At 60.8% G+C, this 27167-nt stretch overlaps 1 protein-coding gene across 4 annotated transcripts; it reads right to left on the reverse strand.

The window, feature by feature from the left end:
* Nucleotides 1-1489: 1489 nt before the first annotated feature.
* Nucleotides 1490-26731, reverse strand: ZNF787 (zinc finger protein 787). 4 transcript variants are annotated; one of them, XM_086690814.1, is made up of 4 exons: nucleotides 26330-26731; nucleotides 13376-13464; nucleotides 7198-7321; nucleotides 1490-3208 (listed from the first exon to the last, which is right to left on the reverse strand). In XM_086690814.1, coding segments are annotated over exons 3-4 (1068 nt in total). In that variant the 5' UTR covers nucleotides 7199-7321; nucleotides 13376-13464; nucleotides 26330-26731; the 3' UTR covers nucleotides 1490-2141. The 4 variants fall into 4 exon arrangements, with proteins under 4 accessions (XP_086546940.1, XP_086546939.1, XP_086546937.1 ...); XM_086690813.1 differs by lacking the exons at nucleotides 7198-7321; nucleotides 26330-26731 and adding exons at nucleotides 17150-18762; nucleotides 19441-20774; XM_086690811.1 differs by lacking the exon at nucleotides 7198-7321 and having other exon boundaries at nucleotides 26330-26725.
* Nucleotides 26732-27167: the final 436 nt, after the last annotated feature.

Consider the following 27167-nt stretch of genomic DNA (forward strand, 5'->3'; position numbering starts at 1 on the left):
TGAACTGGTCCCAGGACCCTACTGCTTCCTCCCACCTGTGGGACAGGCACGGGGCACCACGCGGGCGTCCACAGCTCCTCACCTTCCCGCCCCCACCCCCGAAGGTGTCACCACTCCACACAGGGCACCCAAGGGCATTAGGCAATGTTTTCTCAAGGCTTTGCTGACACACACACGCTCTCTAGACGAACAACAACTTTGCCCCTCCCCGCCTTAAAGCGACCGAGACCTGGAGACCTCGAAACAAATTGAACTGCTTTCACCATTCTCCAAACAAGGCAACGTCACTTGAGAACATGCTTTTCTGGCCTACAGTCATGACCAAGAGGGTCTCAGAGATCCTCCCAGGGGTCGCCCTCTCGCCCCCCATCCCCCACGGCCATCCAGGACCTTGGTTTTGAGCCCCTCGCCCTCCAGATGAGGACACGAGGCCCAGGGGACCTCAGGGGGCGTGGGAAGCATGCGCTGCCCGAGGCCAGCGGAACACCAGGTGCCGGATTCCGGGCTCAGGCTGGAAATCTCACTCCTTTGCTAGTAAGCTCCTCCTTCCCCGGAGGTCAAAGGAACAAGGAGCCTGGCCTTGGCCGGTCAGCCAGGCTGAAAATACCCCTTGGTGGGTCCCCTCCTCCCACAATCCCAAGACTCTGGCTGCAGGTACCAACCAGGAAACCAGAATCGGCATCAGGGGGACCCGGTCCTGAGGAACGACCTACTAGTGGGCCTCACCTCACAGGATGCCGCGTGACTCCACGGGACCGTGTCGGTCAGGCACGTCGTGCGGTGCCAAGGGCGGGAAGCACCCCAAAACTACCGTCAATATCCTTGTCCTCTTCCCCCAGCCCCTCTGCTGGCCCCGTCACCTGGAGCCCTGTAGGGGAGACAACTACCCACCAAAGTCCCTCTCCCTCCTCCACCATATAGTTTTGTCACTGGGAAGTAGTGGCCTGACCAAGGACATCTCCAGCCTCCTCTGCAGGGAAATGTGACCCCGTGACTGCTCCCCCCAACACACACACACACACACACACACACACACACACACACACACACACACAAACTGGGATGTGAGCAGGGGGGAGACATGTGTCATTTCCAGGCCAGGTTATCCAACAAGCTGGATGCAGGGAGGGGCTTCGGGGGCCGGTGGAGGAACCACAGACAGGAGCAAGGGGGCTTTCTTTGCCCCTGTCCTCTGTCCCGTGTGAGGACCCACTTTGTGTTAACCCACCGGAAGGGACCATGGGATTCGTTTTAAAAGCAGCAGTAAGCAGGCCCTACTCTGAACCAGCCCCAGACCCTCCCAGGCCGGCCAAGCGACCTTCTGTCCGGAAGGCCCACATCCCAGTGCAGGTGACCCGGTCAGGTCACTCTTCAGGCCTGGGAGGGAACCAGCTGCTCAGCCATCTGCTGCTGCCCCCCCCCCCCCCCCCGTGACTGCTGGGCAGAGACCTCCCCCCTCCCTACCAACTCAAGAACCAGGCAGAGCAAAGACAATCAGATAGTGCGATTTATTGCCCCCGCACCCCTCCTTCAGCCCCGTCCAGGCCCGGGGATAGACGGGGCCCCATTCTCTGAGGGCTACCCTGGGAACAGGGGCTAGTCCTGCTCCAGCGCTCCTCCACGACCCCAAACCCAGGAAGGGGAGGAGGGACGAGGGCCAAGAAAAACAGGACCCGCGGGGAAGAGGAGAAAAAAACAACGGGAGGGGGGAGTCAGGGGGCGGGCACGATTAAACGAAAACTCTAAAGGGAAAAGGGCCCTCTCTCCCTTCCCTCCCCAGGCTCGCCTGCACGGGAGGGGCCCGGCTGCTCTCCATCCCTCGTGAGCGCCCCAGGCGGCGGGGGAAGAGGAAGAGGGGCCAGGGGCCGCTCTCTCTCGGTCTCCGGTCTCCAGTTCTCCGCACGGTCGGTCCCGGACTCACCGAGAAGAGAACCGGGAGGGCGGGCCAGGCCGGGGGGCAGAGCGCAGGGCGGGGGCGCCCATTGCACCGCGCCGACCGCGGGGCGGCGCAGGGGAGCGAGACGAGGAGGCCACCGCCCCCCCGCCGCCTCAGTCCATGTCTCCGCCTCCTCCGGGTCCTGCTCCGACCGTCGTCCCCGCCAAGCCCGAGGGGCCCTGCCCCCCCCCCCGGGCCTCCGCCCCTACCGGCCCTCCCCGCCGCGGCACTCGCTGCAGCGCCCCCCCGCCGCCTCGTGGTCGTCGTCGTCGTCCCCGCCCGCCCGGTAGTAGCTCTGTCCGCAGCGGCTGCAGACGGACGGCGCGCCCACGGCGTGCACCTTCTTGTGTCTCCGCAGCGCCGCGCCCTGCACGAAGCCCTCGCCGCACTCCACGCAGATGTGCGCGGGCTCCTCGCCCCCCGCCGCCCCGAGCCCGTCCCCGTGCTGGGCGCGCTGGTGGGCCAGGAGCCCCGCCCCGTGCCCGAAGCCCTTCCCGCACTCCACGCACACGTACGGCTTGGGGGCCGGGGCGCGCCGCGAGCGGGGCCCCGGCGCCTTGGCCCCCGCGCTCGCCATGGCGGCGGCCGCCGCGGCCCCCTCGCCGGGCGCGCCCACCACGATGATGCCCTCGCCGTCGCCCACGGGGATGGCGATCTCGCCGTCCGCCGCCGCCGCCTCCTCGGGCGCCTTGGCCCGGCGCACGCTGGCCGCCAGCACCTTGGCCGCCACGCCGGGCCCCGACAGCTCCGGGTGCAGCCGCAGGTGGCGCGCCAGGCTCTTGGGCTGGCTGAAGCCGCGGCCGCAGCGCGGGCACACGAAGGGCTTGAGGCCGCTGTGCGAGCGCCGGTGCTTGGCCAGGCTCTTGCTCTGCGTGAAGCTACGGCCGCAGTCGGGGCAGGCGTAGGGCTTCTCGCCCGTGTGGATGCGCTGGTGCTGCATGAGGTTGGAGCTCCAGCTGAAGCGCTTGCCGCACTCGGAGCAGGCGTACGGCTTCTCGCCCGTGTGGATGCGCCGGTGCTGCACCAGGTGCGAGCTCTGCGAGAAGGTCTTGCCGCAGTCGGCGCAGGCGTTGGGCCGCTCGCCCGTGTGCGTGCGCTGGTGCCTCGTCAGCTTGGACCAGTGGCTGAAGCTCTTGCCGCACTCGTTGCAGATATAGGGGGCCGGGGGCCGCGGCCGGGGCGGGGGGCCGGCGGGGGGCGCCGACTGGGGCGGGGACAGCTTGGTGGGGGGCCAGCTGGGGACGTCGTCATCATCCATGATGAGGATGTCCACTAGAAGGCAAGAGGGGAGGAGAGTCAGGGAAGTCACGGCTGGGGGGTGGGGGTGGGGGTGGGGGTGGGGGGAGAGGGGCTGTCCCGGAGCCAGAGCCTGGGGCTTCCACCGGGCCTGGCCTCGGGACCCCCTGTGATCGCAGAGGGCGGCTAGGCCCGGTCAGCGCAAAGCCCTGCCCACAGACCCGGCTGAGCAGACGCTCTCGGTCTCCGGTCCCTTACCCGCCCTGTTTTCCTCGAGCATCGCTCAGTCCCTAGCATTTTACTGAACATTCATGGCTTTACTGAACACTCAAGACTTCCCTCCCAGCTGCTTCCCCCACACCCAGAACAATGCCTGGGACACGGCAGGGACTCCAGAAATGTCTGGAAACAAACAGCGTCAACATGAAGGAACAGGAGTGGAAGTCCAGGAAATGACCCTGAAACCCCAAGCACCAGGCTGGGGCAGGGAGGCCCCAGGGTGAGGGCGCTCGGACCGCAGCCCAGAAGCAAAGGCAGGCCTGGGGGAGAGGGTGTTACACCTGGGCTCTAGGAAGACTGTCCCGGTGCGGGTGAGGAAAGAGGAAGGAGGAACTGGTCTGGTTAATGGTATCACAGGGACCACAGGCCAGCACGGGAGTCCCGCTACCCTGGAGTGTGACCCCACATACCAGAGCCTCTGTTACAGAGCCCTCACACTGGTCCCTGTCTGCCCCGCACAGACAAACAATAAAGAAGTGTGGGGCCCTGAGTCATCTCCCACGGTAAGGGAGCTGCGCCCCCCCCACCCCCCCCCCCCCCACAACTGGCTCAGCTCAGAGAAGGCCCCTGTGCACCTGCGACCAGGACTGTTGCTCTCCCCGGCCAGCAGGGCCTCAGCCCGGGACCCCGCATGTGCCGCCCGGATCAGCACGACCTCCACGGGTGCGCCCGCGGGCTCCCTTCAAACACTGCTCTCCCCGCTCCTTCCCCTCACTGGACCACATGCTCCAGCCCAGGGCAGACCGGTCCTGCATCCAACAACCGGGCACGGGCCGGGCCCACAGGCTCACACACCAACCCGTGGGAACACTGGCAAACACACAAAGCAGCAAGAGGACGCACAGAGGCTGGCGCTCGGTACTTAACCAGCCTCAGTGAGATTAGGTCCTGTGAGCAGGGCGCTATGAATCGGGTCTTTACAGCACAGAACCCGAGGCACCACGCAGACCAATCAAAACCTGGAAGAGGCAGAGCCGCCCCGCGCCCCTGCACCACACACTAAGGTAGTGCTCCTCCAAGGGCCCCCCCCCCCCCCCCCGACAGTGGCATCAGAACCAGCAGGGAAGGTAGGGTCTCGCTCAGCTGCCCCTGGCCTGCCGTTTCAGCAGCTCTAGGGCAGGGGGCCCAGCACCGCGTGACCCTGGCTCTGAAGACCCACCACTCCACGGCAGGGAGCCTGGGATCTGGCCTGTACCGGATACGGAATCATCTGGAGCAAAAAAGTGCAGGTAGGAAGTCGGGAGGGGTGGGGCTTCCGAAGAACGGGGTGGAGCCCGTTTTGGTGTCAACATCAACCAACAAATGGGAGTTACTAGCACGTCCGGTGGAGACACACAGAGACACAGGGACAGAGACAGAGAGAGGGAGGGAGGGAGGGAGAGGGGGGGGAGGGGGAGGAAGGGAGAGAGAGAGGGAGGGAAAGAAAGAGAACAAAATCGGACGTGCGAGGGGCACCTGGGTGGCTCAGTCGGTTAAGTGTTTGACTCTTGATTTCGGCTCAGGTCACAATCTCATGGTTTATGAGACGGAGCAGCACATCGGGCTCTGTGCTGACAGTGGGGAACCTGCTTGGGACTCCCTCTCTCTGCCTCTCCCCTGTTCATGAGTGCACAGGTGCGCGCTCTCTCTCTCTCTCTCTCTCTCAAAATAAATAAACTTTAAAAAAAAGACGTTTTGCTTTTTAAGTTGTGGAGAACGTTTAACAGTACGCTGTGTTCACTAAATCTTCAGCTACGAAGGGTGTTTACACAGCCACCACGCACATTCTGAGTACAACTGAGGCTTGTGAAACGCTGGTCCCCAGGTCAAGGGCTCGTCCTCACCCCAGAGCAGTGTGGTCGCATGAGTGCGGGCCAGAGACCTGGGCACCTGGGCCAGAGTGGGACGAGATCCAGGAGGACGGGCTGTGGCCTCCAGCTGATGGGGCGGCTGGGTTTTGTGACATGCCTCAGCTCAGGCTGAGTGAATTTTCTGCCTGTGTCCAGCTGCCCACACACACCACTGCTTTTTCAAGCAGGTGTTAAAGAAATTGCTAAGGGGGGGAGGGTTTTCATCACTCTGGGAGGCAGGTTCTTTTCCAACCTGCGGGTTCCTGGCCCTCTGAGGACCTCTGGATGCTGGTGTTTGCTTTCCAAGAACAGGCTGGCTCTGGGCTCGGAGGTGGTGGTGAAGGGCCAGCCTGGGGGTCAGGCGGGACGTGAGCAGCCGCCCTCTGACCCCCCTCCTCACTAGGGGCTTTTCTCTGAGAGGATTCAAGGAACTGCTGGAAAGAGAGGAGTGTAGTGACCAGTAGAAAGAGCTCACTCCACAAAAATAGCAGAAGTAGCTGCCCTTCAGGGGAGGGGAGGGGAGGGGACAAGAGGGGAGGGGAGGGGAAGGGAGGGGAGGGGAGGAGAGGGGTCTCCTGGCACCAGCACTCACAGCAAACATTGTCTCGACCTGGCCCAGCTCAGGGCCTCAAGCGGACCACCCTCTGGGGCTGAAGCTGGTGGTTTAATTCAACGACGTTAGCCCTGCTGTTGTAAAACACACACCCAGGGACTCCGAGGACCCCAGAATGGAATGCGGAGCTGAACACAGAAATACAGACAGTCAAGTGCCCAGGTCAAGCAAGACACAGGGCCTGGCCACCCACAGGGAAGCCCCTCCCGCACTCACCCCTCCCACCATGTGCCCCTGCATTTCTCGGTGGCTCTGTTGCCCACGTGCATCCCTGGAAGCTGCAGTGTGGCCCTGTTCCATTACTTTTTTTTAAATTTTTTTTTTAATGTTTACTTATTTTTGAGAGAGAGAGAGAGAGAGAGACAGAGAGAGAGAGATCATGAGCAGGGGAGGGGCAGAGAGAGAGAGGGAGACACAGAATCGGAAGCAGGCTCCAGGCTCTGAGCTGTCAGCAGAGCCCCACACGGGGCTTGAACTCACAGATGGCGACATCATGACCTGAGCTGAAGTCGGACACTCAACCGACTGAGCCACCCAGGCGTCCCTGTGGTCCGTTACTTTTCAGTTCAGAGTGTCTGAGAGTCTCTTTCAATCCAGACTCTCCTGTGTCTTGCTTTTGCTCACAGCCTTGCTGTTCAAGAGCGCGGGCTGCGTGCGGTTCAGCAGGTGACTCCGTCCCCAGACCTGCTGTCTGAAGACCCTGCCCCTGCCTCAAAGGTACACGATGTCTGTCCGCCATGCCTGTCTGTCCGTGCCATCGGCGTCCACGGTGCCTGTCTGCGCGGTCAGCAGCCACTGGCGCTCAACACTCAGGTGGCCCGACTCACTGAGTGTGCAGAACAGAGCTCCCTTTCTCAACGTCGCCATGAACTCCTGGATGTAAACGTATATGGTGGGTCTCACTCCACTGCCGTCATTACAACTAGCGGACCTCCCAGTGTCCCATCCACAGCAAGTTGAGGGGGCTCCACACCCCCCAGACGGGGCCCAGGTGGTCTTCCGGCAGCTTCCCTGCTACCCAGCCTACGGAGACGTTCCAGGCTCATCTACGTGTCCCACCCGGACGTGAACCACGCTGTTTCTCCAGGAGGCCCTGGGCTCTTTTGGCGGAAAATACTTCAAGACCAAAATCAGGAGAGGATCACTGTTTGTTTTCTTTCCTTACAATAAAATTCCTCTGAGTTCACACTGACACTTCCCAGACAAATCCGGACCTACAGGTTTTTCTAGAGTCTTCTCTGTGATCTCTGCATCTCCCCTCTTCAAAGGGGAGGAGAGAATCTGAATGCCCCAGAGTTACTTACTTGCTGACCCCACGTTAGTTTCGAGATAACCACCGAGGAGCAAGTAGCTGCCTCAGTGCGGGACAGAGACCTGGACGCCAGGCCCAGAATCGGAGAGAGATCCCACCATTGCCAATTACGATTCCTGAAAACACAAATGAAGAGTGGCTTTGGGTGCGCAACTCCTGTTCACAGCCAGTCCTCTGCCAGCCACGTGTGCGGTCCCGACCTACCCTACCTCCCGGGGTCTCATGAAGCCCAGCGGGCTCACTGCCTGTCTATCCTCGCCAGTGTCTGTCCGAGCCTCACCTGCTAAGACTCCTCGGGAGGGCCCACAATGCGGTGGACAGAGCCACCCAGGCGCCTCCAACTCGTGGGTCAGTTTTTTGTTTTTTAATGTTTATTTATTTTTGAGTGAGTGTGTGAATGGGAGAGGGGCAAAGAGGGAGACACAGAACCCAAAGCAGGCTCCAGGCTCTGAGCTGTTAGCACAGAGCCTGATGCAGGGGCTCCAACTCAGGAACCCCGAGATCATGACCTGAGCCAAAGTCAGATGTTTAACCAACTGAGCCCCCCCGGCGCCCCCGTCAGTTTTGAGAAGACCCTTGGCTCCCTCTGCCTTCCCCGGGAATCCTACACACGGCTCCACTTTCTTGGGCACAAAGGGCTGCTGACACACTGCCAGCACCCGCCCTCTGCCCACAAGCCCCGAGGTTTGCTGCTTTCCGCAGCAGCCAGTGACCCGAACAGAACGGGGCCTGCTGTCCTGACGCGACACTCTCAGATCTGTGATTTGCTCTTTCAACACCTAAGTTTTGCATTCCAGGAAGGTTCCCTATTTACTCCCTGTCTTTGCTTTGGGTTTCTGCAGGACTGCCCCCTCCAATCACTGGGGTTCTGGCTAGCTTCAGTTTTTAGTCCGTTTTAATCTTTCTTCATTTCTCTTTTATTTAAAAAAGGTATTTTTTAATGTTTTATTTACTCTTGAGAGAGACAGAGCATGAGCGGGGTAGGGGCAGACAGAAGGGGAGACACAGAATCCGAAGCAGGCTCCAGGCTCTGAGCTGTCAGCACAGAGCCCGACGTGGGGCTCGAACTCACAAACGATGAGATCATGACCTGAGTTGAAGTCAGACGCTTAACGACTGAGCCACCCAGCTGCCCCCCTTTTTTATCGTAAAATGTCCTTTCTTGCTGGTTATCATATGTAAGTGCTGAATCACACTAAATTCTACTCCTGAAATCACTATTACACTATTATGTTCGCTAACTTGGATTTAAATACAATTTAAGAAATTTTAGTAACAGTAATAAAATAATAAAATACAATGTCCCTCCTTTTTACCTCCAATTTTTCTTGGGGAATGTGTTGTTTTTATTCTGCCCTGACTTTTCTCTTTCAGGCATCACTGTGAAATCTCTCATATTGCAAACTCACTGCTGGGCTGTGCACCCCTGCTTCTGAGTGTTCTGACTTTGCCCTCTGACCCTATCTGGGGAGGTGTTATCTGCCCGTGTTCCCTTTTATTCTAATAGCTTTTCGGGGTGGGGGCGGGGTGGGGGCAAGGTTCCGGGTAGTGTTTTGGCTTCTAACGTCCACGCATCATGGCTGAGAGTCTGTGACACGCTCTCCCAGGATTCCTGGCTCTGCGGCCACCCCTGTTTTCATCTGTGGTCAAGAACAGCTCCCACTCAGTTTTGGGTCCCCTCCTGGAAGGTTCCACCCTGCGTGGGTCCTGCCCTGGCAGGGCATTCGACCTGGTGGGCACCAGAGCCCATGCGTGGGCCCCAGGCCACTCCAGCCCCTCAGACCTTCCTGCGGCCCCGAGCTCCCTGCTCCCAGTCTGGACAGAACACCTCCAATCTCAGGTGCTGGCCTCAGGGGGACCCCCAAGCCTTCCAGTGAACCCGAGGGCTATTTGGGGCTCTTCCTCCCTTTCTTCCCTCCAGCACAATGCTACCAGCACACAGGCCTGGGGCAGTTGGTTTGTCCCCACCCAACCGTATTTGGGGGCTCATGGGGGCACCTTCACACTAAGGTGTGTGTCATCAGCATGGCCTGGGGCATATGGCTTTTTATGTGTGGGTCTGCGGGGAGTCCAGGGCTGCCATCATGCTGGGCTCAGAAGCAGCATTTGAGGGCAGCTCTGTGGAATGACTCCAGGGCGCGGCAGAGGGAGGTCAGAAGCCATCCTCCGGCAGGTGACTTCTGGATGCCAGCTGACATCTTTCCTGTTGGGAGGGCGCCCTCCTCAGAATCACGAGGTCTCTTCTATTCACATACCCATTTTTCTGGATTACTCTGTAGCTAAAGCTCAGATAGGCCTGCACGGCTCTTCCCCCCCTGCCACTGCCTAACCCCACACCTCTGGCCAACTCCACCCTGGACGGCCAGTTTGGGGCCATCAGGAGGCGCCCTTCTCCTGGGCACTCCTGGGAACCATCAAATTGCCTGGAGGTGGCCCAGCCTCCCCGCCCAGCACTGTTTCTGGCATCCCAGCCTCCCAGGACGGCCGGTGGCCGGACAAGCCCGGGACACGCAGAAGTGCTTCTAAAACACCAGCCTCTGTTGACAACGGCACCAGCTAAGCCTGCACACCATTCCCCAAAACATCCCAACACGGGGAAAACAGAAATTCCTGCGGTTTCACAGATGGCTGGGGCAAGTGCACCCCAGGGAAAGGAAACGCGACCCCCTGGCTCCTCTCTCTCGTGTGTGCGGAGCTGCCTGACAAGCACCTCCCGGGTGACCGGCCGCCTGCCCTGGGAGCAGCGGGCTTCAAACTGGGTCACGGCCCGGCAGCAGGGGCCAGCTCGGCGTGGAGAGGATGGCAGCATCCCGCCCGAAATAGAGCAGCAGGGGAAACGAACAGCCTGGGTGCCGCCAGCAGTAGGACTGATCCGAGACCTTTACCTCAACACTCGGCATACACACACACACACACACACGTACACACACACACGTACACACACACACGTATACACACACACACACACACACACACAGGGGCTGGGGGCGAGTGTGCAGGCGTGTGAGAGGTGGGGCGGGGACGCTCAAACTTGTGGGGACAGAGAGCTGGAACGTCCTGCAGACACCATGGGCTGGAGCCCAAGCCCACCTCCTGGTCTGCCCCTTGAGGCCCCACCACCCGACGCGTGGCCTGAACGAGCCTCAGGCCCACGACCTATAGCTCCTGAGGGGCTGGCGGCCTCCAGGGAAGTACAAGGCACCCCTGCTCCGCAGCAGCCCAGACAGCTTCCCCATCACTCCTGAGCCCCAGAGAAGGCCCTTCCCCCTGGGGTGACCCTGCTGGGTGCTGCCCACGGTCAGTCCTGTCTTCCTCGCCAGAAAATCCCCAGCACAGGGCTGAGCTGGGATAAGCCAGGCATGGTGACCCTGAAGCCACCCCCTATGTCACGCGTCCCCGACTGGGCCAACCAGACCCAAACGGGGTTGACGGGGAGAGAAGCCTGGGCGGCCCTCTCTGCATCTGCCGTGCCCCTCCCGTCCTTCACTTCGGGCGGGTGCCTGGGTGGACCTGATAGAGCCGAGGCTCCACTCGGGAGCATGGGGGCGGCCGGGACAGCACGCAGAAGGCCACCCAGGGCCAGGACGCGGCGGCTCATGGAGGAATCACGGAGAAGTGGCTGAGCTAACCACCCCTGAAAGCACCCTGCTTGCAGCCTGCCATCCCAGACCACACGTCCTTCCCGTCCTTCCCGTCCAAGCCACCAGGACGGTTCCCTGTGGTTCCGCCTCCAGCTGTGCACGGGGACCCCTCCAGCCGCTGGAAGACAGCCCCGGGCTCAGAGGGCAGAGCTCACCCCCGAGCTACAGATGGTGTCCCGGGTGACCCCGGCAGGTGAGCGGAGCAGGGCGTGGGGGTCACTGCAGGTTACCTCAAGGAGCTGCCGCTGGCAGCTGGGGACAAGGGTGGACACAGGACTGCGTGGAGCTCAGTCAGCTGGGGGGAGCGGGGAGACTCCAGGGTGCAGTCCCAGCCTCCACGGCCAGGGATGCCTGTGGCCACGTGGCTGCGACTCAGGGCCGTGACAGCACTTCCCAGTCTTCATCTTCCGGCCCTGGGACGGGACAACAGGCCCACCCCACCTGCCTTCTCCCGGCTCCAGCTCGCTCTCGGGGGTCGGCAGACACCAGCCCCTCTCACTCACCGCTCACCAGGCCCCGTTCCTCTCGACTCTCCGCGGAGCCCAGCCTGCCTGTGCACACGTGTCCTCCCCACCCTGAAGGCCCAACATCCCTCTCGGGCAGGCCCAGGGAATCACACCACCAGAGCCACCACAGCGGCAGCCAGCCGGGGCCTCGGGACATCAGGGCAGGAGTCCGGCACAGTAACGGTACCACGGGAGGCTCTGTGCACAGGGAGGCAGGAACCTGGAGGGCCCACAACGATGGGACACCCAGCAGTGCCCAGCAGCTCGGAAGCATCCGGGCATGGGGCTCACTAGCTGAGCTGAGCGAAGGGAGGGTCACAATGTGGTGACACCGCAGTGGGGGATGGGGAGCACGGGCTCAGGACAGCCGGCTGGACAAGGGGGATGAGACAACCCACCTGTACACTTTCAAGGTTTTATAAGGAGAATAAGTTAACGGAGGACTCCTGAAACTAAAACTAACTTACTCAAAGGCAGACGTACACTCTGGAGAAAACGGGGTGTTTGGACAGGGACTGGGTGTTTCATTAGGTGGGGTCAGCACTGTGTCCTTGTTGTTTTGGTCGTGCTCTTATGGAGCCTGCACCTCTGGGAACTTGCAGGTGTAATGATACCACATCTAGAATTTTCTGTAACTGCTCCAGGGGGAGAAGAGGGCACAAGTGGGGACATTAAGAGTGGTGAAGGGTCTCTGATCGCCAGAGTTCAGAAGAAATGAACAGTCATTACAGCACTCATGTTTCAAATTTCCACAGCAAAACAGGCTTTTGAGTTCATTTTAAGAGGGCTAGAAGGTTGGGGCACCTGGTGGCTCCGTCTGTGGAGTGTCTGATTCCTGATCTCAGCTCAGTCATGATCTCACAGTTCATGAATTCGAGCCCCGTGCTGTCAGCACGGAGCTGCTTGGGATTCCCTCCCTCCCTCTCTGCCCCTCCCCTGCTTGTGCTCTCTTACTCTCTCTCTCAAAATAAATAAACTTTAAAATAAAAAAATAAAAAAAAAAGGGGGGAGGGGGGGCTAGAAGGGCAAGAACATAGGTCAGGAGAAGGAGGGGGAGCAGGCCCGGGGGCGCACCGGGGAAGGACAGGCATGGGTCCTCCCTGTGGGGGCAGCTGGGTCAGAGTGAGCACGGAGCCCCCGTGACTCGGTTTCCTGCTCCGTACCCAAGGCTGCTGGGGACGTCCCAGCAGGGAGCTGCTCTTCGTTCTCCTCCAGACGATCTTAGAATCAAGAAGCGGGAGGAGCCCGGGGCTTTATAAGAACATCTACCCCCACGTGAGGTCCAGGCCCTCATAACCCTTCTCTTGGCAACTATGGTACACCGGCACAAGGTGGCGAACTCAGTGCCTGTTTTGTAAATAAAGTTTTATTGGCACATGGTCACATTCATTCACTTCCAGATGGTCCGGCTGCTTTCCCGCTGCAAGGGCAGGGCACAGGGTCAGAAAACCAGAAGTATCTCCCCTCTGGCCCTTTACGGTAAAAGCCATTTGCCAACTCGGTGCCGGCCCCGGCCGAAAACACTTCATCAGCAGCACTAAAACAACGTCCGTGCTTTATTTCCCGGCTGCCCTATGGGAAAGCCCCCGGCAAGCAAACCCCAGGCCCCACGAGCTCAAAAAGGAGTTTTATTCAACCCAAATAATGCTTTATTAAATAAAACAAGGTACCAGTATTTAAAAAGTGAAACATTTCCCATAAAAACCCAGATACCCAGCTTTCCCCAAAAACCCAGCAGACAGCCGCCCCTGTAGTCTTGTCAGCTCAGGTCACAGTCCCACCCCAACCCTGTCACACCCGCCCCCTGGTCTACAGTCTCTTGCTTGGGAGAAGCACAGGCGACCTAGAAACAGGGCAGCGTGGCCAGGCCGCTGGGGGGTGAGGGGGCCGGGCCATGAGGGCAGGAGGAGGGACGGACAGCAGCAGCCCCCAAGGGCTCCCAGAGCCACAGGAGGAGAGGTGCAGGGAGCCGGGGTCCAGGAAGGGGGCAGGATCGGCCAAGAACCGCCCAAGGCCACCTCACCTGGGTTCTCATGACTGGCCATCTGCTGGTCCTCGGAATCCAGCGGCCCCGGAGACCAGGCCTCTTCCCGAAGCTCCATGTCTGGGTCCCTGTTAGGAGAGGATGAGACGGAAGGACAGAGTTTACAGGATGCCAGGCGCCACATTGGCTCCAATCCGCGCTCAAGCACGGCCCCGGCAGACAGAAGGCATGTGGCAGCAGGTACCTGAGAGACCCTGTACGGGGGACCAGCCCAAGGCCACACCCGATCTGGGGAGGAGCGGCTGCCAGCCAGGCTCATGTCCCAGAACCGCCAGGGCGAGACACCGCCTCCCGCCTGGGCCTCCACGGCCGCCCCACACGTGATCGCCACCTTGGACCTGCCGGGGACCCAGGAGCGAGGAAGCCCTCCATCCACGACGCCCCGCCAGTCACAGGGTTGAAGGGCTGGCATGCCGGGCCCATGCCCAACATCACGGGGAAGCAGACCGACGCAGGCACCCAGGTCACCCACGGGGTCACGTTCTGTGGTCTCAAACGTTCATGAACTAAGACCGAGTCCACATCAGGGTCCTGGGGGAGGTAGCTGAGTCCCCAGGATACCTGCACTCAGAGGGGCAGCCAGACAGCCCCCGACGCCCTCCCAACCCCTTACCTCTTTACTGGCCCCAAGGGCCAAGGCCTGGCTCCTGGGGCAGACAGCCCCGCACCTCTTCCTGCCCCCTCCGGCCTCCATGATTCACTGAGCAGAGCTGGGCAGGCGTCTACCCTGTGTCTTAGACTCGGGCAGGGTGGGAGACCTAGGCGGCACCCAGCCCCAGGCATTCGGCCCCTCGGGACCCGCTCCCTGGTGTGGCCTCACTCCCTGGCAGGAAGCCTGCAGCGGGCAGGACCTCTGACAGGAGGCTGTAGCAGGCCAGGAGCAATCGACTGGACCTCAAGGGGCTCCTCTGCACCGTCAGGCCCTCGGGCCCCAAACCAAGGGAGCTGCTGCCTTAAGGTGAGCACACGCAGCTCTGAGAAAACTGCCACGGGGTCCTCTGCCTGCCACGGGACCTCACAGGGCAGCACCTGCTGCCCAGCATCTGGGAACAGCAGCCATCGGCCCCCCAGCACCACACACCTCCTCGCAACCTGCCTGACCCATTTCTCTCGAATCCCCCAACGACAAGGGGCTCACCACGACCCAGGCACCAAAGGAACCAACCATTCCAAACCCGTTCCGCCCCACAGTGGCCTCTACTGACATCTGAGAGGAAGCCAGGCAACCGGCCGTCCCGCTAACAGACACACGCAGACACGTCTCCTGGGTCTGGGCCCTGTTCTACGCGGTACGGACACCATTAACTCTGAGCAGGCAGCACCGCTGCCCCACCATCAGATGAGGAAACCGAGGCAGGAGCGGCAGCGATCCGAAGGCACACGGCACGCAGAGAACCGCAAACACGCAGGCCAGGTCCGAGCGAACAGGACAGCCTGGCCCAGCCAGCCTCGCCCCGCAGGGCCTGCGAAGTGGCAGGAAGACAGATGCTGCTGTCCCCCCATGCCTCCCAAGAGCTTCCCGCCCCCCAGCCCCGGCTCCACATCACCCTGCACGGACACGCTCAGAACCACCACCATCCCATCGCAGCAGAGGTGAGATCACCAGGGAGCAGGGACAAGATGCCAACAGTGTGGCCACAGAGTCCCTGGCCCCAACCGCTCTGCTTTCCTGACACCCAACCAGTCGTCACAAGGACCTGTAAGAGCACAGGACGTAACCAAAGACCAAGGCGGGGGGGCGGGCGAAGGACACTGACGAAGGGATGGAAAGCAGCTGACTCGGAGGCGCTGGGGGGAGGCAGTGAGGAGCCCCTGGTCGGAGCCCCCAGCCCAGGCCTTCTCACGGCCACCGTGCCACCAACCACGACAGGGAGCTACCATGAAGTGGGGCCAGGTCAGGAGACGGTGCCCTGTGCAGGCTCTCACCCCCACACGTGGTCAGAGCGCCCACTGTGACCCAGAGGCACCTGCCTGACCGATCACAGGCTCCCCCTCCACACAGGGCACGTATGGGACTAACCAGAAGACAAGGCGGGAGAGCCAGCAATTCTGCAGGGGCCGGCATGTGCTCGGTGGCACAGTCCCTTCCTGCCTACCTGTCCCTGCCACCCCCACCCCATGGGCACGGGGTGGTGAACAGGCCATAGCCCAGCCTCACGGGAGGTCCCTGCCAGTGATGAACAAGCAGGTGAGTGAGACAGTGAAGTTCACGGAGCGGAGGGGAGGGGAGGGGAGGGAGAGACAGGCAGCTGCACCAAGGCATCAGAAGAGGATCTCGCAGGTGGAGGGGCCGCAAGAGAAGCGTGGACTGGGAGGGATGCTGGTGTCAGGAACAGCAGGTACAAAGGCCCCGAGGCTAGAGATGCAGGGCTGGGAGGATTCTCTTGCAGAGCCCAGAAGGCCAAACGGAAGACTGAGCTCTTTGAATCGTGGTGATCCCTTTGAGCTGGGCACCGTCACAACACTGGGGCTCACTGATGTAGGGGCGCCAGGTGCTGGAGGTCCCTTGCAGCAACGGAAGGAGCACCGATGGTGGGCAGCCAGGACTCACTCGGCACGCACAGTGCCACGTGCAGTGCCACAGGGTCTCCCAAGGTCCAGGAGGGTGTGGAGCTGAGGGAGGGAGGCCCCCCGAGCAATGTTCCACCCTGTCTGCCCGAGCCATCACCTCCCCAGAGGCCTCCCAGCCCCCAATCTGCCCCACCCTGGGACCCACGAGGTGCCCGGCACCCACAACAGCGCCAGGTGCCGATGGGGGCTGAGGATAGGTGTGTGGCACACGCCTGAATGGGCATGAACAGAACAGAGGCTGCAGGAACAAATGCCCTGCAACTGTGTCCCCCTTGCCCACCCACCCGCTCACACCCAACAGGGAGGACGGACTGCACCCCAGAGCCCAGTGAGCCCCAGCCAAGAGCGGGTGCCACACACGGTTCGGATGAAACCAGGCTGGCATAGTCCGGCCACTCGGCTGTGGAGCCGCAAACGCTCTGACCCTGACCAGATAACTGCCTTCTCCAGAAACTAACTAGAGGGGGAAAACCCGAACCTGGGAAAACGCTGCTTGCAGGGGAACAAGAGTTCATCACAGCCAGATTTAGAGCAGGGAAAAACTGGAAAGAAGCCATCAGCACCGGAGGGAGAGCTTAAGAAAATCCCACAGAGGGCTGCCTGGGCAGTCAGTGAAACGTCCAACTTCAGCTCAGGTCACAATCTCATGGGGTGTGGGTTTGAGCCCCGCGTCGGACTCTGCACGGACACCTCAGAGCCTAGAGCCTGCTTCGGATTCTGTGTCTCCCTCTCTCTGCCCTTTCCCTGCTTGCGCTCTCTCTGTCTCTCTCTCTCAAACATAAACATTAAAAACAAACTTTAAGAAAAAGTAAATCCCACAGATGTCACAGCCTCACAGACAATGGTCCTGATGCCCCCTGATGATAGCAGACAAGTGATTTAACTTTTTTCTTTTTGTTTATCTTCATTTTCTCTATTTTTTCTTTTTACGTTAACGGGTAATTACTTCTGTAACAGGGGAAAGACTAAAAATCGATTCCTTTCTGGGACAGCCGTCGTGTATGGCAATGGGAAACTCGCTGGGTGTTGAGGGGGCAAAGTGGACACAGCCGGATGGCCCTCGGGTCACAAAGGGTAACCGCGAACCCACAAAAACCCTCATGCTTGGCTGGCGGGCGTGCAGGACGGGGCGGCCGCCGTGGACAACAGTCTGGCGGCTCCTCACGTGGTAAACAGACTTACCTTGTGACTGGCGACTCCGCTCCTAGGCATACACCCACGAGACATAAAGCACATGTCCACACGCAGACCAGCCCACGAACACTCACGGCAGTGCCCTTCGCAGCATAAACGCCAGAGGCAGAAACCAGCCACAAGGATGCGGACAGCAGATTGCATCTATGCGGATGGCCAGGACAGACAGGAGCGGCTGCCAGGGGCTTGGGGGTGGAGACGGAGAGGGACCGCAAATGGGCTTTTTACGGAATGAGAAAATTCTGGAATCAGACCATGGTGACGGTTGCACAACGTTTTGTGAATATATTAGAAGCCGCTAAACTGTACGTGTTAAAGGGTGAATTTCACCACATGTTAAGTTACACCTCAATTAAAAACAAAGACTTGGGGCACCTGCCTGGGGGGCTCAGTCGGTTGAGCATCCAAGTCTCAATTGGCTCAGGTCATGATCTCACGGTTCACGAATTCCAGCTCCACATCAGGCTCCTCGCCCGCTGGTAGGGCAGAGCCTGCTTGGGATCCTCTCTCTCTGTCTCTGCCCTTTATGTTCTCTAGTGCTCCCTCTCTCTCAAAAAAAAAAAAAAAAAAAAAAAAAAAAAAACTTCAAAAAATAAAAAAAACAAAGAAGACTTCAAAAAACGTAAGGGCCCCCTGATAACAAGGCCACAAATGCTAAAAATGAGGCAAGAAGGGAGCATCTCTACTTGCTAAATGAAACATTGCCCCATTCATGAACCGCTTAACAAAGCCAATTGTGTCCTCAAGAAAAGCGAGGTAAGCCACAGGAAAGAGCCGGTAAGTGCCCACAGGGTTGTGGCTGGCGGGGTTGGGGTGAAGGAGGTGGGCCTGGACAGCCGGCTTGGCTCCCTCCTCTGTGCACGGAAACTTGTCTGCCAAGTGGGCATGCTGTGCTTCCCCTGAATTAAAGTGTAAGTCGCTGACAGCAGGGACTTCCCGGCCCCGGGCCTCCACCGCAGGCCAGCTTCCTGCAGCAAGAAGGCCTCGGCCTTCGCTCCGTCCCCTTCCTGCCCCTGTCCTGCCCCGCCCCCCAGGGAACCTTTGGGCTCTGGGGCACCTGGGCCGGGCGGTGGGGACAGGAACCCCTTCTCGCTGTGCCGGACAGCGAGGTGTCAGCGGCTGCCCCACAGCCCAATGAAGTTCCTGGGCAGCCAGCAGATGGTCACCCAGAGCCAGGAGCCTGGTGCCCACACGGAGGCAGTGAGGGAGCCAGTGCAGCGACACATGGGGCTCCCTGTGAACAGAGCAGAGGCAGGGCTCCATCAGGGCCACCACCAGGGCCATCTACCCCAAATAGGCCACTTTGCTTCCTGGAAGCAGGAAATGAAACCCGCACAGCAAAGTGCCCTCCCTGGACCAGGAGGAAAGACCATCCTTCCCTCCAGACGCCAGAGAAGGAAGTGTGTATAAACGGACCTCCTAACGTACCCTTCTGTCCTCCAGTCCCCTCCAGGGGGACCCTTCTGTCCTCCAGGGGCTGCAGCACCTTGGCCTCCGAACTTCTCTGGGTGTTCACTTCTCTCGCTTGGGCTCCCGTGTTTGTGGAAACACAATCCGCGTGCTTTTCTCCCATTGATGTGTTTTAGTCACAGCAGGAAACCCTAAGAGGGCAGGGGAAACTCTTACGTCCCCCACAGACCACTGGAAGAGGCCTCTTTGTGGGACAGACCGGACTGAGAGGGAGTCATAGTCACGGTCCACCCGCCCATCAGCTACCCCCTGCTACCAATGGGTTTCACCTGAGTGTTTTAATGGTCACCCTTTAAAATATATCTAAGTAGCTACGCCACATCCTCGATCATGCCCCTTGGCCTGTAAAGCCCAAAATATTTACCTTCTGGCTCATTACAGAAAATGTGTGCCAACCCTGCTATAAAGGAATGAGGGCCACCCAGACTCCCTGGCCAGGCCTGGAGGTGCTCTGCCTCCTGTGGGAAGCAGAGAGGGCCAGAGGAGTGTGCCTGAGGGGCCTCAGCAGGGATGCCAGTCGGAAGGAGGCCCTGAGCTCGGGCACTGTCCTGAAACCCCAGTAATTTTCTCTGCATCTGTGTTTGGCACATCAATTGTGACAGGACAAGGAAGTGTGCACCGGGCACTTGGAGCCGGGCCACGCCCTGTGCCTGAGAAACCCGGGCAGAGAGGGTCTGGGCTCCCGTGGGCATCTCCACGTGGAGGGAGCTCAACGGCAAATACCAAGTGAAATCACCCTGACAGATCACGAGACCCCAGAAGAAAGGAAAAAGCTTTTTTCCTGCTTTTTGCACAAGCAAGGGGCTCACCTCTTCATTTTGCAGAGTCCCAAAAATTATGGAGCCTGCCCTGGGGGCAGCAGATGAAGCATTAGGGGCAATGAGGCCCGAGCGCATACAGGTCACACAGGCCCTGGCCAGGAGTCTGCACGTTAATCCAAACACAGCAGGAAACCACGTTTTCACAGAGGATTTGCAGAGGCCTTGGAAAGACAAGGACGCATCTTCTGGGGCACCTGGGAGGCTCAGTCTGTTGAGCGCCGACTCTTGGTTTCAGCTCAGGTCATGATTTCACAGTTCGTGGGTTCGAGCCCCGAGTCGGGCTCTCTGCTGACAGCACAGAGCCTGCCTGGGATTCTCTCTCTCCCCCTCTTTCTGTGCCCCTCCCCCAGCTTGTGTGTGCTCACTCGTGCTCTCAAAAAACGACGCACCTTCTTGTTCTGACTTTTGAGGGGTCAGGAGGTTTTCCCGCTGGACCTGCCAGTCAGGGGTGAGCCAGGAGCAGGGCACACTCCCGGGTTACACCACCTCCCGGGGGATTTAAGCAAACTATCGGGGTGAGGCCACGGCCCACAGTGGTGCTACCCTGGCCTGGAAGCCGGGCCCTGCCGGCCACTGCCCTGCACTGTGATCCTCCCTGGGATGACCAGCAGGTGCCCCAGGGGTGAGCACACAAGGCAGGGAGGAGCCAGGGGTCCTTGTGAAGAGTTAGGAAGGGTGTTCGCTACACATACCCAGGCCCTTCCTCTCCCATCCACTCACTCACTCACTCATTCACTTGCTCACTCATTCATTCATTCACTCACTCACTCATTCGCTCACTCACTCACTCACTCACTCACCCACTCACTCACTCAAGGAGCTGCTGAGCCCTCCAGTCAGACCCTGGGGGCCTGTGGCTTACGGGTCCTACACCCAGGATCTCAGAGGCATGGGGGAAGGGCCGCAGCCCCCGACCCACCTCCCACTTGCTGTGGAGGAAGCCAGATTCTGCACTGTGACACCTTCGGAGACCCGCCTACACCCCATGCTCCCTCCCAGCCCCCCAGTTTCTCCCCACAGCCTCTGTGTGATCTCGCCCATTCCTGAAGATGAAGAACGGGCCTCCCCCAGCCCGCCGGAGCCGGGCCCTTGAGCGATCCAATTAGCACAGGGGCAGACAGGACCCAGCCGCTATGAAGCTCAGACAAATTATTGTTATTATTGTTGTTATGAGATCCCGCCCACCTGCTCTGGATGCCAGCCCACCAATTAGCCCCTCTCTTTCTTCTGCTGCCAATCTCACTGCCTCCCCTCCCCCGCGCCAAGCAGCTCCAAACCACCCCTTCTGAACCCGTGCCTGGCAGGGCCCTTCCCTCCAGGACACCCCCTGCCTGCCTTCCTCCCTCACCTCCCAGCCCTCCCCTCTCCTCCCATCTCTTCCTCCCTCAGAGCTGGGCTGTGACTTCCACCTCCTGCCTTACCTCCCACCCACTCCCCAGCCTCTGGGTCACCAAATCCAAGGGCTATTTAACCCCTGTGCTGGCAGCGAGCACACGTTCCCCTCCCCTCACAGGGCTCCGTGGCCCAGCCACCTAGGACACAGTCCTCCCACCTCCTCCTTCCCACCCCGTCCACCCTCCCCCTGCCTCCCCATGCCCACTCCCTCCCAACACCCCTTCAAAGTCTGCTCCCCACACCAACCCACTCATCTTTCTAAGTCACTCAACTCAAACCGCCCAACTAAAGATGAGCAAAGGGCCAGAACAGACGTCCTCTAAAGGGCTGAGGAGAATGTAACAAGACTCTCAGCCTCATTCGCCATCGCAACAGGGTCCCACGGTGTCAGAACACAGGTGACAGAAAGCAGAAGACATCAAGAGCTGGCGAGGAGGAGCACACCCTGGAACCCGCACGGGCTGCTGGCTGGGCTGGGAAACGGGGCAGCAGCTGTGAAGGGACGGGCGGCCCCGGAAGGTAAAGCACAGAACCACCACGGGATCGTGTCACGCCGGCTTTGACTAGACACCCAACAGAGACAGGAACAGGTCCGCACTAAGTGTGCACACGTGCGGTCACAGAGGCATAAACCACGACGCCCAGACACGGAGACAAGCCAACTGCCCATCGACAGACGAACTGATACACAAACTGTGGTTCGATCACACGACAGAACGCTATCCTGTCACATGCCGCGTCACGGATGAACCCAGAAAACCTCACGCTGCGTGAAGAGGCCACACATGGAGAGCCCGTTCACATGAAATACCCAGAACGGCAAATGCAGAGACGGGACGTGATTAGGCATTCCAGGGGACGGGGGGCAGAGAAGGGGAGCGGGTGCAGCCTCTTTCTGGGATGACGACGACATTCTGGGGCAACGGGCGTATCTATCCGTGGGCACATCACCCACCACCGAATTGTGCACTGTAAGCGGGGGGACCCGTGTGGAACAGGACTCACTACCCTCCTGCATGTGCCCGCTGCGCTTCGCCCAGCCCCTCGATCCCACCCCCACCTCCCGCCCGTGGCCTGTCCTCCACCCACCTGGCACCTTCTCACCTTTCCAGGGTCCACTCGTGTGTCACCGCCCAGGCCGCCTAGGCCCCGCCCCGGTTCCCTGGCTGGGCACCACCACCTGGAACCGTGTCTTGTGCACAGAGCTCACTGACGGCAAGCAGCCTGGTGCGCACATCCCTCGCCCAGCAGGGGCCACTCGGACCCCAGGCCCCTTTTCGGCCAGGATGGTGATGCCCACAAACCCCTCCACTCCCCTCACCAGCTCCTACCCACTTCCCTTTTCTGTGGGCAGCTTCACCCCTCACTCCAGGCCTGAAAATCCACGCGCTCCCTCCTCTGCCCCCACCTGGATCACCTCTGACCCCCACAGCTGGGCCTGTCAGGCTCTCCCCTGTGGTTTGAACACTGAGGGATAGTCTGCAGCGCCATGGGAAGCGCAAGCCCTTTTCTGTGGGGACAGGGAGCTCTCCGTCAACCTCTCCCGTCCCGTTCCTTCCACAACGATTGGTCTGCTCAGACTCTTTCCACCTTACCTGGGTCGGCTGAGTAGACCCTGCTTCCCCAGAATGTAACCCGCACCCATCCGGGCTGTCCAGTGCTCTCAGAAAGAGCTGAGCAAAGCAGTCCGTTTCAATCCTGCTCCGCTGTCCCCTCCCCACCCCCACCCCCACCCGCTGTCTTCCCCTTTTCCGGGACTGCCTCCCAGGGAGTCTATCTCATGGCTCGGTTGCTTCCGTCCACCTCCCGTCTAGACTGGCCACCATCCTCAGGGGCACCACGCACCCCTGCCTCCAATCCTTCGTGGCCCACCCAGGGTGCAGCCCACCCCAGGGGCCCCAGCAGGAGGCACACTCCAGAGGCCCTAGTCACCACTCCCCACTACGTCCCAGGGAGAAAAGTTTCTAGAATTCCCAGAACCTCCCTGTGCTGTCATGGCGGCAGGCGGGTGGGGAGTGTGGAGGCCACCTGCCACCATCCGGGAATGCTCAGCATTCAGATCTACAGAGATGTCTGTGAACACTCCTGATTCTTAAATCTTGGCCAGTAACTAAACATTGCTTACACAAACAAAAATATTCTCCAGGACAGAAAAAAAAAGACGCAAGCACACCTACAGACCGCCTATGTGTCACTGGTCAATCAGACCAGTGGGCCAGACCCCCATTCTCTAGTGGGCCTGTTTGTCCACATTCTACCTGCAGACGGGCTGCCGGGGCCCAGCAAAAGTAGCACCTCCCCCAGGAAGCCTTCCCAGACTTCTCTCTTCCCTTAGCTCAACTGTCCTCTTTTCAAATAACAGTAACAAATCCCACTCACCAAGCACAACTACATCTCAGAACTGGGTGCAGGGTGCTGTGGGTTCATAATCCTAATCCCCACAACCCCAGGCGGAAGAGAGGACAGGCTCTCTGGGCAGGCTGCCAGAGTCAGAATCGGCCCCACCACCCCCCAGCCATGTGACCTTGGACAAGGTGCTTCAGCCTGTGAGCCTCCTCACCTTCGTGAGTCCTGCATCAAGATCAAAGCAGAGCTCTTCGTGAGTAAAGAGCTCGACAGGGAGCCAGATGCCCAGTACGTGCCTCGTGACCCCTGAGAGAACTGTTCAAACTGGGGTTCAGACAACTTCGGTGGCTGACCTGTCATCACAAAACCATGAAGTCGAGGAGCACAGACTCCAGCTGGGTCGGCCAGCCTCCAAGGCCGTTTCTTTTCTCCGCGCTCTTAGGACGGCAGCCCCGGCTTCCTTAACTTCCCCGGGTGGCCTGGCAGAGCAGCACAGGGCCCTGGTCCGCCCACCCAGGCTCGGCGTGGCTGGCTGCTCAGCAGTCGTGAGGCGACAGCTCTCTGTGCTACTACAACAAAGCCACCAACACTAGGAGCGTCAGAGTCACACCTGAAATGAGAGGCTGGGTCTCAGAGTACCCTGAACCAGGCAGTGACCCTGCAGATACCTTCGAGACAACGCACCCGTGGCAGAGGGAGACCAGAGTCCCCAACCCTATGACTGATACCTAAGAGGCCTTCATGACGGCCTGTATCTCCCCAGACCCCAGGCGGCGGCATGATGGTGAAGGGCCAGGTCCTGGACTCTCGCACACACTGGTGCTCCTATGCAGCTGTGGGGCCTGGGGCTCGATCCCCCACCCCTAAACTGGGGGTAGTCACCCCCATCCCAGGGCCTCTCAGAGCTCAGAACAGCAAGTACTAAGCGCAGGACCAGACGCCCGCCAGGCGCTCAGAAAGCCAAGTGCCAGCAAATTTAGTCTGTCTCCACCAAGAGGGCAGGGCCATAGCTGACTCCCAAGGCCCCAGCTCCCAGCACACACAAGGCGTTGGGCAGCATGGAGGACAACCAAAGGAGCTCACCGTCCTCCTCCCCGGAGTCCCAGGGTCCTCTTGGCCAATCCCTCCCTGTCCTTCAAGACTCTGACACACCACCTTCCCCAGGACATGCTTCTAGAGTTCCTGGGAGCTGTTCTGGGAAATTCCCCCAGTCCTTTGCTGCTTCTGTGTGTGTCTCCCCAACAGGTCTCCAAGCTGCTGCAGGACAGGAACTGCCAGTGCCGCCCGGCTCTGACTCTGGGCCAGGGGAGCCTCTTCTCCCACCCCACAGCAGAGCACTGCACCCGTGGGCCCAGCACACAGCCGAGTTGTCCAAGGAACGCTAGGCTGTGCTATCTTAGGGGAAAGGAGGAAACGGAGCATGAAAAAGGGAAGTGACAGATCCAAGGTCACCAGGATAGAAGAGACAGGAGACAAGGCCTGGCCTAGGAAGGCCTGGCCCCGGAGCCGTTCCCACATAGTTTATGGTCACTTCTCTGAGGTTTGTTCTCACTTTAAACGGAAAGCATTAAGAGCTTCCCTACCAAGATCAATACTATTATTAACATCCCATTTCACCCGGACAGAAATTGAGATGTTAACACTCATCTGTGCTGTAAAATCACAAAGTATGAGGTGTGGAGCTGGGATGTGAACGCAGGTCTGTCTGACCCCAGAGTTCTTAATTAATTGGTCACAGTGCTCCCCATGGGCCAGGCAGGGTGACAAGCCCTAGCCCTGCTCCAGCTCCTCAGCTGGGCTGGGGTGGGGGTGGGGATAGATCTGGAAAGCTTCCAGGGAAAAAACTAAGACATGAGATAACACAAGTCGGAATCCGATCTGAGTGTCGTCAGGGCTGAGGCAGAAGGCCGGAGGGCCAGAGGGGACTACAGCAAAGGCAGGCAGGTGAATGCCAGCTGCATTTAGCCAAAGAGGCTTACAGCCTTACAGAGGAGATAAGCCAGGATCAATGGCAACCGTGCGTCCCCAGAGCAGAAGCCAGCTCTGACTCCCAACTGGATCCTCGGCATTGCCCAACGCGGGGCCTGGCACCAGGAAACCACACACGTTGTCACTCCCTTCCTGAAAGCCCCCGGGACTGGGCTGTGCAGGGATGCCAGCCCTGGGCTCCCACAGCCCTCCCCACCTCCCGATAAGGGATCTGGGTGGGGACTCTGCCCTCCTGCTCCAGGACCTTGCTCATCTCTCTGCCCTGGCACCCAGTACGGGGCCGGCCCTGGAGGAGCCTGTGGGTCACTTTTCCATCGGGTGATGCCGCCATCCTGGGCTGGCCTGACCCCACGGGGCCAGTGGCACGTATCTCCAGGAACCGGGGTGTCCCCCCCTTGAGACCCGGACAGAGTCTGGGGTATAAAACAGCACAGCTAGACGCCCGGGAGGCCTTGGGGTCGGCTTCGGGCCGGGCCACCGTCCGCCCCTGTCCCGCGGGCCACGCGGTGCCTGACCTTGGCCCAGTCACTTCCCCTGCGGCGCACGCGCTTCCTGCCCGCCGCCCGCGCCGGAGCGAATGAATGAGCCTCCCGCCGGGCGAATGCCCTAATCACCGGCCGGATCAAAGGCCGCACGCAGCCCGCCCAGGGCAGCAGCGGAACCCGGGCTTCTCTGAAAAGGGGAAGGAGGTGGGGTGACAAGCCGGGGACCCAGACGCGCCCCCCGGGCCGCCGTTTCCGGTCAGGCCAGCCCAGCCCGCGCGTCCCCTTCCCCCACCGGGGCCTCAACTTCCCCCGGGAATCGCCACCACTTCCGGCCACGACCTGCCGGAGAAGCTGCGGCAGCCCCACCCCCGAGCCCCCAGCCCGAGCCCCGGCGCTGCGCAGGCGCGCTCCCTCCCCGGCGCGGCTCCGGCGCGGCGCCGCGCACGCGCGCTCCCCGCGGCTCCGCCTGGCGCGCCCTCGCCCGCCCGCGTCACCGGCCGCGCGCCCACTCACGCCCCCCCAGCACGCGCACGCGCACTCTCCCGCCCAGTCGCGCTCGCCCGCCCGCCTCCCCGCCCGCCCCCCGCCCGCAGCCCGGCTCCCGAGGCGCGCGCCCACCCGGCCCTGGGCTCACGCCCCCCGCCCCCGCGCCCTCCCCTCACCTCCTCGGTCCCGGGGCCGCCGCGCCGCACTCCTCCTCTCTGCTCCCTCGCGGATGGTGGCAGCGGCGGCAGCGGCGACTCAGACCCTGGGGTCAGGGGGACGGGCGCCCAGGCCGGAAGTGACCTTCCTGGCCGCTTCCGCCCGCGCTGCTCCCCCTCCCCTTCCCACTCCCCCTCCAGCCTCCACCCCGTCCTCGCCGCTCTAGGAAGGCGAGCCCGGCGACCCCCTAGCCGCCGCCCCCCAAGCTCTATGGTACGGAGCGGACGCCCCTGGGAGCCACTTCCGGACACGTCTAGGACACGGGTCCTCCGTCCCCGCTCTATGGCGCCGCGCGCCGAGGGGCTTCGGGCCCCGCCCCCTTCCAGGACAGGAGGCGCGGGCCCGGCCCGTTAGGCGGAGACTTCCGGGTGCTCGGGAGGTACTCCCCCCCCCCCCAACCCGGCTCCCGGCGCTCGCGCCTGCGCGGTCGGCGCCCCGCGCCAGCCTGGGGCGGAAAGGTGTGGGAGAGAGTGGCGGCTAGGGCCGTTCGTGCCACCCCAGGTCCTCCTGTCGTCTCTATCATCGTAACCCCTTCCGTGCCGGGGCTCGAGGCGGTGGCAGCGTCCGCTTGTGGAGGCAGCTCCGGGGCACAGCCCTGACGAGCCCTGCCCGGTGTCCGCGACTGAGCCTAGTTAGGGTCCCGGAGCGAATCTCTAGGATGGGGCTGGCGGCGGGGGAACCTGCTGCCCCCAAGGCAAGACCCACCAGTGCCCTCGTTTAGCGCACCTGCCACCTGCCAAGCCGGGCGACCAGCCAGCCCCTTCCTTCCCTGGGTCCCTGCCCTCTGGTGGGAGAGGG

The sequence above is a fragment of the Puma concolor genome, chromosome E2, assembly GCF_028749965.1.
Source record: "Puma concolor isolate L17-30 chromosome E2, mPumCon1.1.hap2, whole genome shotgun sequence".
In the NCBI taxonomy this organism is placed as follows: Eukaryota; Metazoa; Chordata; class Mammalia; order Carnivora; family Felidae; genus Puma; species Puma concolor.

Coding starts and splice junctions, on each gene's coding strand:
- ZNF787 (XM_086690811.1), bottom strand. CDS start 13,454: ATGGAGCTTCGGGAAGAGGCCTGGTCTCCGGGGCCGCTGGATTCCGAG. Junction 3,209..13,375: donor GGCCAGTCATGAGAACCCAG/GTGAGGTGGCCT, acceptor CTTGCCTTCTAG/TGGACATCCTCATCATGGAT.